The 17,090-nt window shown below is 45.8% G+C and overlaps 1 protein-coding gene across 2 annotated transcripts; it reads left to right on the top strand.

Moving 5' to 3' along the window:
- The first annotated feature begins 16 nt into the window (after positions 1-16).
- rbm42 (RNA binding motif protein 42) lies at positions 17-16,857 on the top strand. 2 transcript variants are annotated; one of them, XM_085176740.1, is made up of 12 exons: positions 17-134; positions 4,416-4,472; positions 5,309-5,444; positions 5,530-5,599; positions 12,008-12,076; positions 12,374-12,528; positions 12,637-12,807; positions 12,907-13,041; positions 14,042-14,159; positions 14,351-14,448; positions 16,395-16,491; positions 16,620-16,857. In XM_085176740.1, the coding sequence occupies exons 2-12, from the start codon at positions 4,417-4,419 to the stop codon at positions 16,730-16,732; spliced, it is 1,218 nt and encodes a 405-aa protein (XP_085032866.1). In that variant the 5' UTR covers positions 17-134; position 4,416; the 3' UTR covers positions 16,733-16,857. The 2 variants fall into 2 exon arrangements, with proteins under 2 accessions (XP_085032866.1, XP_085032865.1); XM_085176739.1 differs by lacking the exon at positions 17-134 and adding an exon at positions 3,989-4,320.
- The last annotated feature ends 233 nt before the right edge of the window (positions 16,858-17,090 follow it).

The raw sequence follows: 17,090 nt of genomic DNA on the forward strand, positions 1-17,090 counted from the left end.
GTGTGCGCAAACACGGGAGAGGTGGGTGGAGGTCGCAGCGGCGGGGGCTGAGCAGCACCATCAGGGCCGCCCACTTTCGTGACGCCTTGTCACGTGGACACGGATTAAGACAGACGAGGGTGGGAAAAGTGAAGGTAAAGCAAAAGTGCCTTGGAACCTTACCCACCAGATCTCTGATGGGCTCGCGCCATTACACTGGTCTGTGTACTGGTTTCAAACTTACAGTGACTCCTAACGGACCTTCACTTCAGCGAGGTCAAGGTTGCAGCCATTTTTGTAGTTTTCAGCGGATTTTCATTCATTGCCACCAGTGACAAGAAGCCCAATCAAGGTCTTTCTGTACTTTTCATACAACAGGGTGTGAAGTGCGCTGATGTTTCATCTAAATACCAGTTTAATGCTAATGATGTCAGTTTAAATGAATTTATTTTATTTATATCCATATAGGCTGCACAGAATCTTAAGGCGACTACAATATACCTCAGTTTGGACAAAAAGTTTCCAAATCTTGGCTTTAATCACACCAGTTCTCGGTCACACTAGTTTTTGCAAAACCTGACTTGTGCAAAATGTTGTTCCTTCTGTTTCCTCTGCTGCTGCCACAATCTTAAACTGAGATTCAACCATATGCAGGACTTTGCATCACCTACTGTGAAACACTGATGTCATAAGAGGGGTTTTTTTTATCAGACTTTTATTGTTTTTAGACAAACACAAACATATTATCACTATTATCAAAAATAAAATAAAAGGTAAGCAATCAACAACAGAAAAAATATAAGAACGACAACTTCAAAAACCAGAGAGAAAAGGAAAAAGCTGCTCTGAAAGGAAGCATGAGAAAAAGAAAGAAGGGGGAGGTAAACAGCCCAGAGCAAAAGATAAGGGAGCACTCTGGTGTTGTCCACGGTTTGGGCCCAAAGTTTCACTGCGTCTGTTTTAGCTCCATGGGTTTGAGCTGCAGGCAGTTCAAGATAAGCAAAATCAATAAACGCTGCCCTCTGCTGAGTTGCAGTCTTACACGCCTCTCTGCAGCTTCTCTCCTCCTGCTACCCCCCCAAAAACCCATCTCCATAGAGACTGTGTCTGCTTCCAAAAAGACAAAAAACAAACTAAAAACCAGCAACAAACAACTTAAACAATCACAAAGAAAGAATAATACAGTATCCACATCTGAACCAAAGAGTAAAACAGTGAAATGTGGATTATTAAATATTAGGTCTCTCTCCTCCAAGTCTCTGTTAGTACATGACTTAATAATTGATCAACAAATTGATTTACTCTGCCTTACAGAAACCTGGTTGCAGCAGGATGATTATGTTAGTTTAAATGAATCAACACCCCCGAGTCATTCTAACTACCAGAAACCTCGAAGCACAGGTCGAGGGGGCGGTGTGGCAGCAATTTTTCACACCAGTCTATTAATTAATGAAAGACCAAGACAGACTTTTAATTCATTTGAAAGCCTGATGCTTAGCCTCGTCCACCCCAGCTGTGAAACTCAGAAACCAGTCTTACTTGTTATCATCTATCGTCCACCTGGGCCTTACACAGAGTTTCTGTCTGATTTCTCAGACTTTATATCTGATTTAGTTCTGAGCTCAGATAAAATAATTATTGTGGGTGATTTTAACATCCATGTTGATGCTAAAAATGACAGCCTCAACATGGCATTTAATCTGTTGTTAGACTCAATAGGTTTCTCTCAAAATGTAAAAGAACCCACCCACCACTTTAATCACACTCTAGATCTTGTTTTAACATATGGCATAGAAACTGAACATTTAACAGTGTTTCCTGAAAACCCTCTCCTGTCTGATCATTTCCTGATAACATTTACATTTACAATAATTGATTACACAGCAGTGGAGAGTGGACTTTATCAAAGTAGATGTCTTTCTGAAAGCGCTGTAACTAAGTTTAAGAATATAATCCAGCCACTGTTATCATCGTCAATGCCCTGTACCAACACAGAGCAGAGCAGCTATCTGAACGCTACCCCAACAGAGGTCGATTATCTTGTTAATAATTTCACCTCCTCACTACGTACGACTCTGGATACTGTAGCTCCAGTGAAAACTAAGGTCTCTAATCAGAAGTACCTGACCCCGTGGTATAATTCTCAAACACGTACCCTAAAGCAGATGACTCGTAATCTGGAGAGGAAATGGCGTGTCACAAATTTAGAGGATCATCATTTAGCCTGGAGAAATAGTTTGTTGCTTTATAAGAAAGCCCTCCGCAAAGCCAGAACAGCTTACTACTCATCACTGATTGAAGAAAATAAGAACAACCCCAGGTTTCTCTTCAGCACTGTAGCCAGGCTGACAAAAAGTCAGAGCTCTTTTGAGCCAACCATCCCTTTAATGTTAACTAGTGATGACTTCATGAACTTCTTCACAAATAAAATTTTTATCATTAGAGAAAAAATTACCAATAATCATCCCACAGATGTAATATTATCTACAGCTACTCTTAGTTCCATTGATGTTAAGTTAGACTCTTTTTTTCCAATCGATCTTTCTGAGTTAACTTCAATAATTACTTCCTCCAAACCATCAATGTGTCTTTTAGACCCCATTCCTACAAAACTGCTCAAAGAAGTCCTGCCATTGGTTAATTCTTCGATCTTATATATGATCAACCTATCTCTAATAATCGGCTATGTACCACAGGCCTTCAAGGTGGCTGCAGTTAAACCTTTACTCAAAAAGCCATCTCTAGACCCAGCAGTCTTAGCTAATTATAGGCCAATCTCCAACCTTCCTTTCATATCAAAAATCCTTGAAAGAGTAGTTGTCAAACAGCTAACAGATCATCTGCAGAGGAATGGTTTATTTGAAGAGTTTCAGTCAGGTTTCAGAGTTCATCACAGCACAGAAACAGCTTTAGTGAAGGTTACAAATGATCTTCTTATGGCCTCTGACAGTGGACTCATCTCTGTGCTTGTCCTTCTTGACCTTAGTGCAGCATTCAATACTGTTGACCATAATATTCTATTAGAGCGATTAGAACATGCTGTAGGTATTACAGGTATTGCACTGCAGTGGTTTGTATCATATCTATCTAATAGACTCCAATTTGTGCATGTAAATGGAGAGTCCTCTTCACACACTGAGGTTAATTATGGAGTTCCACAGGGTTCAGTGCTAGGACCAATTCTGTTTACATTATACATGCTTCCCCTAGGCAGCATCATTAGAAGACATAGCATACATTTTCACTGCTATGCAGATGACACCCAGCTCTATCTGTCCATGAAGCCAGATAACACACACCAATTAGTTAAACTGCAGGAATGTCTTAAAGACATAAAGACTTGGATGGCCACTAACTTTCTGCTTTGTGCATTAAAGGAACTTAAATGCACAACTGAACTCTGCCAGGTGCTCCGAGCACACCCTCACTATACGTTAAGGTGCACCAGGTCTGTCCAGTGTCCTCTCTTGCCATCAACCCACTACCCATCGGATCAGTGATCAGTCCCCACCCAAGGCACTCAGATAACATAGACCCTGTGACCACTCGAAAACACAAACACAAGTTGGGGATTTGTGGAGGGTAGTCTAAGCAACTTAGTTATTTTATTATTGTGCTGTATTAAAAATCAAAAGTCTAATTTCGACTTAATTTAACTGGAACAGCTTTGAGAGTAAACTAAAGGATATACAGTTATTTTATAGGAAACATGAGACGAAGAAAGGAGAGGACACCAGATTTCCAAATGCCAAAGGAAAACTGGAGAATGAGAAGCACAGGAAGGAACAGGAGAGAGGAGACAGTCATATCACAGTTTATATCACACAGTTTTAAACATTATTCATAACAGCCAAACGTGATTCAGACAAATGTGAGTGCTGTACAGAAGAGGAAACCATAGAGCAAGTTGTACTACACTACGAAGCTGAGAGCAGGGTTAGAAGAATAAAAGCTGACTTAAAGTTATTTAAGACTCGTTTGTTTCGGTTTTTGGAGCGACGTGATTCACACGCCTTACCAGTTGGGGGCGCTAATGCACCGTTTCGCTGTTTGTCAATCGCTAATAAACATCAAGAAGAAGAAGAAGGTAAAGCAGAAAACGTTAGGACGGTGGTTCAGTAGCCCGTTAATGTGTATTTGTTAGTGCATAATCCCATTCCTCTTTAGTTAGTTAGTACTGTTAGTGTGGAAGTGGGTTGGTGGGTTAGTGGGTAAGTGAGTGGGCTGAGAACAGCAGCAGAAACGGGCTCGTTGCTGGTTTAGCTCGAGCCTAATGAGCTAAACATTACTTGTTAGCTTGTAGCCCAGTCGGTGAACGCAGCGTACAAACCCCAGCTGAAGGTAAGGCTTACGACGGCCAGCCGTGTGTAGACGGAGGCGCTTTTCTGAATGCAGCTGTTGTAGCGTTGAGCTCATGTCGGCTGTTTTTCTCACAGCATGGCGCTCAAGTCCGGCGAGGAGCGTCTGAAGGAGATGGAGGCTGAGATGGCGCTGTGAGTACGAAGCATCCTCACTGCACACACAAGCCGCAGAGCTGTAGCACCTCTTAGATTACGTCGCAGGCTTTTCATGTGACTGTTTGCATGTCGACGCGAGGATGCATGAGTGTGTTCCTCTGGCCTTTAGTGTTAGCAAGGTGCTTCACTGAGACGGTATTCAGGTCATGCCAACTGCGCATGATCAAACTATTGCAGTCAAAACACTTCACTTTAAATGTCACAATAACAACATTAAACTATTGTTGTGGTGCCCATTTGCCTAACAAGCAAAAGATCCCAGTTTGCCTCTGGGAAGAGACACAGATGCGTCCAGTGTGCAGGTAACATCAGCAGTCATCTTGATAGTCTCGACAAAACTAAATGTATTGAGTTGCAGCCATGTGAGTAGATAATTGTATTAAAAAGCAGGTGAACACTTGTACCTAACAAAACAGCCAGTGAGCAAATATCAACACTAGCAGCAGATGCACTTAGAGCTGCTGCCCTTTCTCTTCACAACCATAGACGCAATCAATCTGTCCAGATTCCAAACTCTGCACCATGGCTAAGACCAAAACGTTTCCAGGGATGTCAGGGTGAAGATTGTGTACACACAAGGAATAGGAATAGGCTACAGGACCATCACCAAGCATCCTGCTCGCAGGGTCTCCCTGCTCAGGAAAGCCCCCGTACAGGCCCGTTTGAAGTTTGGCACTGAGCGTCTCAATGATTCAGAGGACGACTGGGCGAAAATGTTGTGGTCAGATGAGACCGAAATTAAGTGTTTGGAGGAGGAAGAATGCTCACCGTCAAAAATGAAATCTAATACAAACATCACTCTGCTTCTCTAGCTTTGAGCAGGAGGTTCTCGGTGGGCCAGTACCAGTATCAGGAAGTCCACCTGTCATGGAGGCAGTACCTGTAGCTCTGGCTGTCCCAACAGTTTCAGTGGTGCGACCCATTATAGGAACCAACACCTACAGACAGGTTTGTGTGTTATAAAAGGATTGGTCTCGATGTGATTAATAAAAACAGCACCTCTCTCGCTCACGCACTCTGTGGTCTTTCTCAGGTCCAGCAGACGTTAGAAGCCAGAGCTGCAACTTTTGTTGGACCTCCACCACAAGCCTTTGTGGGACCAGGTAAAGACAAATGCTCACATGACAAGAGTGTCGCCATCCAGTAAAAACTCTTCCTCACCTGGAAGCGCGCTGACAGTTAGATCTGCTGCTCGTGGTTCGGTCCGGCTGCTTGGATTTATGTTTCAAAATATTTGGATGGAAACCAAAGCTGATGAAAGCTGTAGCTGGAATGGATAACGATGTCAGCTGTTTCCTCAAAAAAAAGTACTGGAGCACTGTAACCAAAATAATTTCCCCGAGGGATCAATAAAGTATTCTGATTGTTTTTGATGCATGTTGTGGTGCTAAGATTCATTAATGACTGACCAAAGTTTAGAGGCTTAAGCAGTATTTCAGATGCCGCCACGCTGTGCTCACTCTGTGCTCACTCTGTGCTCACTCTGTGCTCTCTCTGTGCTCTCTCTGTGCTCTCTCTGTGCTCACTCTGCGCTCACTCTGTGCTCACTCTGTGTTCACTCTGTGCTCTTGCTGTGTTCACTCTGTCCTCACTCTGCTCACTCTGTGTTCACTCTGTGCTCTTGTTGTGCTCACTCTGTGCTCACTCTGTGTTCACTGTGTTCTCTCTGCTCACTCTCTGCTCACTCTCTGCTCTCTCTGTGCTCACTCTGTGCTCACTCTGTGCTCACTCTGCTCACTCTGTGCACTCTGTGCTCACTCTGTGTTCACTCTGTGCTCTCTCTGTGTTCACTCTGCTCACTCTGTGCTCTCCCTGTGCTCACTCTGTGCTCACTCTGTGCTCACTCTGCTCTCTCTGTGCTCACTCTGCTCTCTCTGTGCTCACTCTGCTCACTCTGTGCTCACTCTGCTCTCTCTGTGTTCTCTCTGTGCTCACTCTGTGCTCTCCCTGTGCTCTCTGTGCTCACTCTGCTCACTCTGTGCACTCTGTGCTCACTCTGTGTTCACTCTGCTCTCTCTCTGTGTTCACTCTGCTCACTCTGTGCTCTCCCTGTGCTCTCTCTGTGCTCTCTCTGTGCTCTCTCTGTGCTCTCTCTGTGCTCACTCTGTGCTCACTCTGTGTTCTCTCTGTGCTCACTCTGTGTTCACTCTGTGCTCACTCTGCTCACTCTGTGCTCTCCCTGTGCTCTCTCTGTGTTCACTCTGCTCACTCTGTGCTCTCTCTGTGCTCACTCTGCTCACTCTGTGCTCACTCTGTGCTCACTCTGTGTTCTCTCTGTGCTCTCTCTGTGCTCACTCTGTGCTCACTCTGCTCACTCTGTGCTCACTCTGTGCTCTCCCTGTGTTCACTCTGTGCTCTCTCTGTGCTCACTCTGCTCACTCTGTGCTCACTCTGCTCACTCTGTGCTCACTCTGTGCTCACTCTGTGATCACTCTGTGCTCACTCTGTGCTCTTGCTGTGTTCACTCTGTGCTCACTCTGTGCTCACTCTGTGCTCACTCTGTGTTCTCTCTGTGCTCTCTCTGTGCTCACTCTGTGCTCTCTCTGTGTTCACTCTGTGCTCTCTCTGTGTTCACTCTGTGCTCACTCTGTGCTCACTCTGCTCACTCTGCTCACTCTGTGTTCACTCTGTGCTCTCTCTGTGTTCACTCTGCTCACTCTGTGCTCTCCCTGTGCTCTCTCTGTGCTCACTCTGCTCACTCTGCTCACTCTGTGTTCTCTCTGTGCTCACTCTGTGTTCACTCTGTGCTCACTCTGCTCACTCCCTGTGCTCTCTCTGTGTTCACTCTGCTCACTCTGTGCTCTCCCTGTGCTCTCTCTGTGCTCTCTATGTGCTCACTCTGCTCACTCTGTGCTCACTCCGTGCTCACTCTGTGTTCTCTCTGTGTTCTCTCTGTGCTCTCTCTGTGCTCACTCTGCTCACTCTGCTCACTCTGTGCTCACTCTGCTCACTCTGCTCACTCTGCTCACTCTGTGCTCACTCTGTGCTCACTCTGTGTTCTCTCTGTGTTCTCTCTGTGCTCACTCTGTGTTCTCTCTGTGTTCTCTCTGTGCTCACTCTGTGTTCTCTCTGTGCTCACTCTGTGCTCTCTCTGTGCTCTCTCTGTGCTCACTCTGCTCACTCTGTGCTCACTCTGCTCACTCTGTGCTCACTCTGTGTTCTCTCTGTGTTCTCTCTGTGTTCACTCTGCTCACTCTGTGTTCTCTCTGTGCTCACTCTGTGCTCTTGCTGTGTTCTCTCTGTGCTCACTCTGTGCTCTCTCTATGCTCACTCTGCTCACTCTGTGCTCACTCTGTGTTCACTCTGTGCTCTTGCTGTGTTCTCTCTGTGTTCACTCTGTGCTCTTGCTGTGTTCTCTCTGTGTTCACTCTGTGCTCTCTCTGTGCTCACTCTGTGCTCTCTCTGTGCTCACTCTGTGCTCTCTCTGTGCTCTCTCTGTGCTCAGTCTGTGCTCAGTCTGTGCTCACTCTGATCACTCTGTGTTCACTCTGTGTTCACTCTGTGCTCACTCTGTGCTCTTGCTGTGTTCTCTCTGTGCTCACTCTGTGCTCACTCTGCTCACTCTGCTCACTCTGTGTTCTCTCTGTGCTCTCTCTGTGTTCACTCTGTGCTCTCTCTGTGTTCACTCTGTGCTCACTCTGTGCTCACTCTGCTCACTCTGTGTTCACTCTGTGCTCTCTCTGTGTTCACTCTGCTCACTCTGTGCTCTCCCTGTGCTCTCTCTGTGCTCACTCTGCTCACTCTGCTCACTCTGTGTTCTCTCTGTGCTCTCTCTGTGTTCACTCTGTGCTCTCTGTGTTCACTCTGTGCTCTCTCTGTGCTCACTCTGTGCTCTCTCTGTGTTCACTCTGTGCTCTCTCTGTGCTCACTCTGTGTTCACTCTGTGCTCTCTCTGTGCTCACTCTGTGCTCTCTCTGTGTTCACTCTGTGCTCTCTCTGTGCTCACTCTGTGCTCTCTCTTTGTTCACTCTGTGCTCAATCTGTGCTCTCTCTGTGTTCTCTCTGTGCTCACTGTGTTCACTCTGTGCTCTCTCTGTGCTCACTCTGTGCTCTCTCTGTGTTCTCTCTGTGCTCTCTCTGTGTTCACTCTGTGCTCTCTGTGTTCACTCTGTGCTCTCTCTGTGCTCACTCTGTGCTCTCTCTGTGTTCACTCTGTGCTCTCTCTGTGCTCACTCTGTGTTCACTCTGTGCTCTCTCTGTGCTCACTCTGTGCTCTCTCTGTGTTCACTCTGTGCTCACTCTGTGCTCTCTCTTTGTTCACTCTGTGCTCAATCTGTGCTCTCTCTGTGTTCTCTCTCTGCTCTCTGTGTTCACTCTGTGCTCTCTCTGTGCTCACTCTGTGCTCACTCTGTGCTCTCGCTGTGCTCTCTCTGTGCTCACTCTGTGCTCACTCTGTGTTCACTCTGTGCTCTTGCTGTGCTCACTCTGTGCTCACTCTGCTCACTCTGCTCAATCTGCTCACTCTGTGCTCTTGCTGTGTTCTCTCTGTTCACTCTGTGCTCTCCCTGTGTTCACTCTGTGCTCTCTCTGTGCTCACTCTGCTCACTCTGTGCTCTCTCTGTGCTCACTCTGCTCACTCTGTGCTCACTCTGTGTTCACTCTGTGCTCTCTCTGTGCTCACTCTGCTCACTCTGTGCTCACTCTGTGCTCACTCTTTGCTCACTCTGTGCTCACTCTGTGCTCTCTCTGTGCTCACTCTGCTCACTCTGTGCTCTCTCTGTGCTCAGTCTGCTCTCTCTGTGCTCTCTCTGTGCTCACTCTGTGCTCTCTCTGTGCTCTCTCTGTGCTCACTCTGTGTTCACTCTGTGCTCTCTGTGTTCACTCTGTGCTCACTCTGTGCTCACTCTGTGCTCACTCTTTGCTCACTCTGTGCTCACTCTGTGTTCTCTCTGTGCTCACTCTGCTCACTCTGTGCTCTCTCTGTGCTCACTCTGCTCTCTCTGTGCTCTCTCTGTGCTCACTCTGTGCTCTCTCTGTGCTCTCTCTGTGCTCACTCTGTGTTCACTCTGTGCTCTCTGTGTTCACTCTGTGTTCTCTCTCTGCTCACTCTGTGCTCACTCTGTGTTCTCTCTGTGCTCTCTCTGTGCTCACTCTGCTCACTCTGTCCTCTCTCTGTGCTCACTCTGCTCACTCTGCTCACTCTGTGCTCACTCTGTGTTCTCTCTGTGCTCACTCTGCTCACTCTGTGTTCTCTCTGTGCTCACTCTGTGCTCACTCTGTGCTCACTCTGTGTTCACTCTGTGTTCACTCTGTGTTCTCTCTGTGATCTCTCTCTGCTCACTCTGTGCTCACTCTGTGTTCTCTCTGTGCTCACTCTGTGCTCACTCTGCTCACTCTGTCCTCTCTCTGTGCTCACTCTGCTCACTCTGTGCTCTCTCTGTGTTCACTCTGTGCTCACTCTGTGTTCTCTCTGTGCTCTCTCTGTGCTCACTCTGCTCACTCTGTGTTCTCTCTGTGCTCACTCTGCTCACTCTGTGCTCTCTCTGTGCTCACTCTGCTCACTATGTGTTCTCTCTCTGCTCACTCTGTGCTCACTCTGTGTTCACTCTGTGCTCTCTCTGTGCTCACTCTGCTCACTCTGTGCTCACTCTGTGCTCACTCTGTGCTCACTCTTTGCTCACTCTGTGCTCACTCTGTGTTCTCTCTGTGCTCACTCTGCTCACTCTGTGCTCTCTCTGTGCTCACTCTGCTCTCTCTGTGCTCTCTCTGTGCTCACTCTCTGCTCACTCTGTGCTCTCTCTGTGCTCACTCTGTGTTCACTCTGTGCTCTCTCTGTGCTCACTCTGCTCACTCTGTGCTCACTCTGTGCTCACTCTTTGCTCACTCTGTGCTCACTCTGTGTTCTCTCTGTGCTCACTCTGCTCACTCTGTGCTCTCTCTGTGCTCACTCTGCTCTCTCTGTGCTCTCTCTGTGCTCACTCTGTGCTCTCTCTGTGCTCTCTCTGTGCTCACTCTGTGTTCACTCTGTGCTCTCTGTGTTCACTCTGTGTTCTCTCTCTGTGCTCACTCTGTGCTCACTCTGTGTTCACTCTGTGTTCACTCTGTGTTCTCTCTGTGATCTCTCTCTGCTCACTCTGTGCTCACTCTTTGTTCTCTCTGTGCTCTCTCTGTGCTCACTCTGCTCACTCTGTCCTCTCTCTGTGCTCACTCTGCTCACTCTGTGCTCTCTCTGTGTTCACTCTGTGCTCACTCTGTGTTCTCTCTGTGCTCTCTCTGTGCTCACTCTGCTCACTCTGTGTTCTCTCTGTGCTCACTCTGCTCACTCTGTGCTCTCTCTGTGCTCACTCTGCTCACTCTGCTCACTGTGTTCTCTCTCTGCTCACTCTGTGCTCACTCTCTGCTCACTCTGTGCTCTCTCTGTGCTCACTCTGTGTTCACTCTGTGCTCTCTCTGTGCTCACTCTGCTCACTCTGTGCTCACTCTGTGCTCACTCTTTGCTCACTCTGTGCTCACTCTGTGTTCTCTCTGTGCTCACTCTGCTCACTCTGTGCTCTCTCTGTGCTCACTCTGCTCTCTCTGTGCTCTCTCTGTGCTCACTCTGTGCTCTCTCTGTGCTCTCTCTGTGCTCACTCTGTGTTCACTCTGTGCTCTCTGTGTTCACTCTGTGTTCTCTCTCTGCTCACTCTGTGCTCACTCTGTGTTCTCTCTGTGCTCTCTCTGTGCTCACTCTGCTCACTCTGTCCTCTCTCTGTGCTCACTCTGCTCACTCTGTGCTCACTCTGTGTTCTCTCTGTGTTCTCTCTCTGCTCACTCTGTGCTCACTCTGTGTTCTCTCTGTGCTCTCTCTGTGCTCACTCTGCTCACTCTGTGCTCTCTCTGTGCTCACTCTGTGCTCACTCTGTGCTCACTCTGTGCTCACTCTGTGCTCACTCTGTGTTCACTCTGTGTTCTCTCTGTGATCTCTCTCTGCTCACTCTGTGCTCACTCTGTGTTCTTTCTGTGCTCTCTCTGTGCTCACTCTGCTCACTCTGTCCTCTCTCTGTGCTCACTCTGCTCACTCTGTGCTCTCTCTGTGTTCACTCTGTGCTCACTCTGTGTTCTCTCTGTGCTCTCTCTGTGCTCACTCTGCTCACTCTGTGTTCTCTCTGTGCTCACTCTGCTCACTCTGTGCTCTCTCTGTGCTCACTCTGCTCACTCTGCTCACTCTGTGTTCTCTCTGTGCTCTCTCTGTGCTCACTCTGTGTTCACTCTGTGTTCTCTCTGTGTTCTCTCTCTGCTCACTCTGTGTTCTCTCTGTGCTCTCTCTGTGCTCACTCTGCTCACTCTGTGCTCACTCTGTGCTCACTCTGTGCTCTCTCTGTGCTCACTCTGTGCTCTCTCTGTGCTCACTCTGTGCTCACTCTGTGCTCACTCTGTGTTCACTCTGTGCTCACTGTGTTCACTCTGTGCTCACTCTGTGCTCACTCTGTGCTCACTCTGTGCTCACTCTGTGCTCACTCTGTGTTCTCTCTGTGCTCACTCTGCTCACTCTGTGCTCACTCTGTGCTCATTCTGTGTTCTCTCTGTGTCAGTTCCTCCAGTACGACCTCCTCCTCCCATGATGAGACCGGCTTTTGTTCCACATATTTTGCAAAGACCAGGTACGTTTTGAAGACTTGGTGTTTTTGCCTTGTGGATGTGTCTGAACATTACATGTAGCATAGTGTATGAAATCTGCCTTATTTGGAGCAAACAGAACATGCAGACTTGATGGTCAGTGTTTCAGTGTTGATACAGCACAGGCTGATCACTTAAACTCCACCTGAAGACGGAGTTTAAAGGAATCTGCTGAAAACACTCTAAGACACAAACCAGTCAGAGTGTTGGGAAGCATTGAAATGGTTTCATAAACCAGTGCAGATGAAGTTTGTCCCAGCTGAACATGATTGTGTTGTCAGGTGGTCAGAGGCTACAGATGATGCGTGGTCCTCCAGTAGCACCTCCTTTGCCACGACCTCCTCCACCTCCACCCATGATGCTCCCTCCTTCCCTGCAGGGCCCAATGCCTCAGGGACCTTCTCAGCCCATCCAGCCCATGGCTGCTCCACCTCAGGTCCACAAACATGAGTCTGTGTGTGCAGAAGGCTTCATGTCTTACTGAGATCATGTAAAATGGACGAGCGTCACCTCGAACCCTCTCGTCCAAATTTGTCTCTTTCAGGTTGGTGATATGGTTTCGATGGTGTCAGGCCCACCTACACGACAAGTAGCCCCACTTCCTGTCAAACCAACACCGTCAATCATCCAGGCAGCACCAACTGTGTACGTTGCTCCTCCTGCCCATGTTGGACTAAAAAGAAATGAAGTTCACGCTCAGAGACAGGCCCGAATGGTATTTAGATCCGTGCATGAAACACATTTGTTTTACGCTGGATTCTTTCAGACGTACAGAACTTGTAGTTTCTGAGGCCTTGTGATCTGGGTGTTGCAGGAAGAACTGGCAGCGCGGGTGGCCGAGCAGCAGGCTGCAGTGATGGCTGCAGGTCTGCTCAGCAAGAAGGAGAGCGAGGACAGCGGCGCGGTGATTGGACCTAGTATGCCAGAGCCTGAACCCCCCCAACCTGAGGTGGATTTCTGCAAAACACTTTGCTCTTTACTTTGTAACGAAGAGCGTTAAATAATTAGACTGTGAAGCCACACAGCAGGCGACGTGCTGGGCAGTGACACTGCACGCACCGCTGTTTCAGGTGTTATATGCATTTTTAAAATACTGGTGAATGGAAAACTTATAAAGTTTAGTGCTGTGGGCGTAGAATTATAGATTATAAATATTATTCTACAGCTAATTGCCTTCAACATCTAACATCGTGACCCAACCAGTATGTGATGACATTTATGAATTTGCACATTTACAAATGAGATATTTATATTAAATAATGTGTAAATCAGTATCTGTCACAGATTTGGGATTTTCTTTTGTTTAAATTTACATTTTAGTGTTTTAGGTGCTGTTACAAATGATAAACAATTAACATAGAATGGTAAACAATGTTTATAAGGTAATTAATAAAATCAAAATGCATACAATCACAATACATTTCAATGAAAATATTTAGAATATTACAGCATATGAGAAGTCAGATATTTGCTAATTATCAAAGCAAAACAAATTTTCCAAACACCTGGATACTAGCTGTTATTTAACAGGACCATGCTTTGCTGAACAGCATGCTGTTAGCGGTAATGCTAGCTACCCACATAGCACAGCATTAGTTTATTGTTATGGCCCTCTGGAGCTGCCGCTGCATTAACAGTGATGACTGAGCGCTCGTCTCAGACTGGATAGTGTGGAAAAGTAAATGTCTTTTTTTTTTTTTTTAAATAATTTTATTCAAAAAGGTAAACTTTCATATAGTCATTAAATGTAAAGTAAAATATTTAAAGATTTTTTTTTATTTTTGTTGACTGGTTCATTAGCAGCATATATCAGATTATTAGAATAGATCATTTTTAATGCTGCTGACTGTCCTAGTGTCCAGATGATGCTTGACAACAGCAGTTTCTACCCAAAGTTAAACTTGGTGTGTGTGTGTGTGTGTGTGTGTGTGTGTGTGTGTGTGTGTCAGCATGTGGAAACGACTACTGAAGACAAGAAAAAGGCAAAATCGGAGAAGGTGAAGAAGTGTATCCGCACAGCAGCAGGGACGACCTGGGAGGACCAGAGTCTGCTGGAATGGGAATCAGGTGCAGGTCCACCAACTTCACTAACAGTGATAACAGAACAGAGAAAGATCTCAGAGTGTTTGTTTGTTTTTTCAGTTGAGTGATGTTTTTACATCAGTTGAATGCAGCTAAAGTAAATAAGTGTGTTTCAGTAGCCATGGTGATTTTAGTTTTTCATGTGTAACATCAGCAGAATTGTCTCCATGTTGCAGATGACTTCCGTATTTTCTGTGGTGATCTTGGTAACGAGGTTAACGATGACATACTGGCCAGAGCCTTCAGCAGATACCCATCTTTCCTCAAAGCTAAGGTCGGGTCATCTTTCTTTTTTTTTCTTCCCCTAACAAAAAGACGATAACTGAGTTAAAAACTAATGACACGCTTTTGTCAGTGAATAGAAATAAGATTAAAATGTTATAGATAGATGAGATCAAATTAGAACAACTTAAGTTGTGTAGAATGGCAGGACGAATATGGAAATGATTCAGTCAGAAGTAATCCTGTGTGGGCGGTGACCTCTGACATTTGTATTTTCATGAGAAATAAGCAACAAAGTGCTTGGAAGGAAGAGACGAGCAGTCGCCTCAGGTGAAGGAAAACGAGAAGCTCTGTAAACTGTGGAGCTGAGCAGTAAAAACACAAACGACTGAGTAAACTTTAGATTTCATCAACTATATTTAGTCGACTAAAACTAAATAAATGTACGTTTCTAAATTATGATTGAAACTAAATTAGATTTTAATCAAGACACTCAAATGAAATCAATTCAGTTTGATAGGATATCAATTCCCTGAACATTCAACACATGCGCTGTAGTTAAACAATGTCTTCCATCTGGATTTATTAATATCTGGCAACAGATGAAAGCAGAGTTGGAGACTCCTCAGCTTCAAGCTGTAAACGGTTCATGTCGTCCTCTATGACAGAGTCTTTATGGCAGCTTATATTAAAGAAACACTGTTCAAGAGGCAGTAAAAACCTTCATGTTTCTTGTTTGTGCCTCAAATGTAACCAAAGACCTGAACTCAAGGTTAGCTCAGGGGAAACCACTGATCTGGCAACCAGTGGATTTCCAGGGCAGGTGCACTGGTTTGACCTCTGACTGGGATTCTGCCAGGAGTTTGCTGCTGTTGGTGTAAGGAGCGGCTGCTCCTGCTCGCTCTGAGTATGCTGGTTTCCTCCCACAGCCCAAAGGCATGTTATTTAATTAGCAAATATTAAGGTGGATTGGGTGGTCGATAGTGAGGGTATAAAGGACTGTTAAAAAGTCCACTTCTCTGTGGAAGTGTCTCCTGTCACCGGTTGGTGGGTAACATGAAATCATTATTAGGGCTGGGCCATATCATACCGTTCACTGTAATACTGGTATAATTTTGGGCAACGATAAGAAAATGAAACGTGCTGATAGAATATGGGTAAAACGCGCATGCGCAGTGCCTTTGTTTTCATACGTGGTGAAAAAAAGCATGGCGGCGATGGAGAATGAGAAGAGCGAAAGTGGATCGTTGAATGAAACAGATGAACCAGAACTGGTTTGTAAAAATGCTGCAGCTTCACTGGTGTGGAACTGGTTTAGCTTTACTGTCAGATACACAACAAAGCACTATTTTTGGTAGCGCATGCTAGCGGGCCGTCGTTATTACCGTGTTGTTTGGAAAATACGGCGCACTTAAAATCAATCCTTTGATTTTTCTGAAAATCGACAGAGCCCCTTATAATCCCGTGTGCCTTATGTATGAACTCTGGTTGTGTTTACTGACCTCGAAACAATTTTATGTACACGGCGCTCGAAAATCTGTCAAATGTTTCAGTACGACTTTGCTAAGCTACGAAGCCGCACCGCTTGATGGATTGTTGGAGCATTACGGCTATCGTAGGCGGAGCCTCGCGGAGTGATACGTACTGTGCTTCAACATAATATTACCGTATTGTGTGTGTATAACCTCTTTTTAAGTGTTGTGGATATTATACATGGTTATGCTGAGGACATGTCGGCCAGTTTCCACTGGAAATGCCTTTTGGTTAAACTGTCAGACAGGAATTTGCATTTGCACTGTTACATCTTTATATAACTTTAATGCAAAAAACAGCTGCTTGTTTAAGTGAAAATACCTTGGTGGGGTTTGCACTAATAAAGTTGTGGAGTTGTCAATTATATCGTCAGTTATATCGCTATCGCAAAATTTCAAATGTATATCGTGATAAACATTTTTGGTCACATGGCCCTGCTCTAGTCATTACTGTGTGTGTCAGCAGGTGGTCAGAGACAAACGGACTGGAAAAACCAAAGGCTACGGTTTTGTGAGCTTCAAAGATCCAAACGACTATGTGAGAGCCATGAGAGAGATGAACGGTGAGGCTCCTCACACAGGCTCTCGCTACAGCTGTTGTTACAGGGCATTTGTTGCATTTTTCCGCTGGATGCTCTGATTTGGTACCATCCTGGCACTCTTACAGTTCTTTCCCTCTCTGTTTGTCCAGGGAAGTACGTTGGTAGCCGTCCTATCAAACTGAGGAAGAGCATGTGGAAGGACCGCAACATTGAAGTGGTTCGCAAGAAACAAAAAGAGAAGAAGAAACTGGGCCTCAGATAGTTTCCAGCAAGTGTGTATGTTTGTGTGTGGCCTCAAGGCCAGACTGTGAGATCATGACCCGGTCCATGGACCGGATCCGCTCATAACTTTTTGTTTTCCTTCTAAAATAAAACCAATATTTTTAAGATGTTTGTTTTTACGTGATGTATCCATACTGACTGCCATTGTAATCAGTTTATTTTGCACGAGGCAGTGGTTCAGTCTCCCTTTGGCTTGGAAAATTATTGAAGGGACTTTACAATAATGATTTGGTGCAATATACAATTGAACTGGAACCCATTAGAGAAGGCTCTGCAGACCACAACAACTCAAAAGCTAAAGAGGGAAAGATCCTCATGACCATTCAGGGCTGACAAAA

This window comes from Neolamprologus multifasciatus, chromosome 11 (genome assembly GCF_963576455.1).
Source record: "Neolamprologus multifasciatus chromosome 11, fNeoMul1.2, whole genome shotgun sequence".
NCBI lineage: Eukaryota > Metazoa > Chordata > Actinopteri > Cichliformes > Cichlidae > Neolamprologus > Neolamprologus multifasciatus.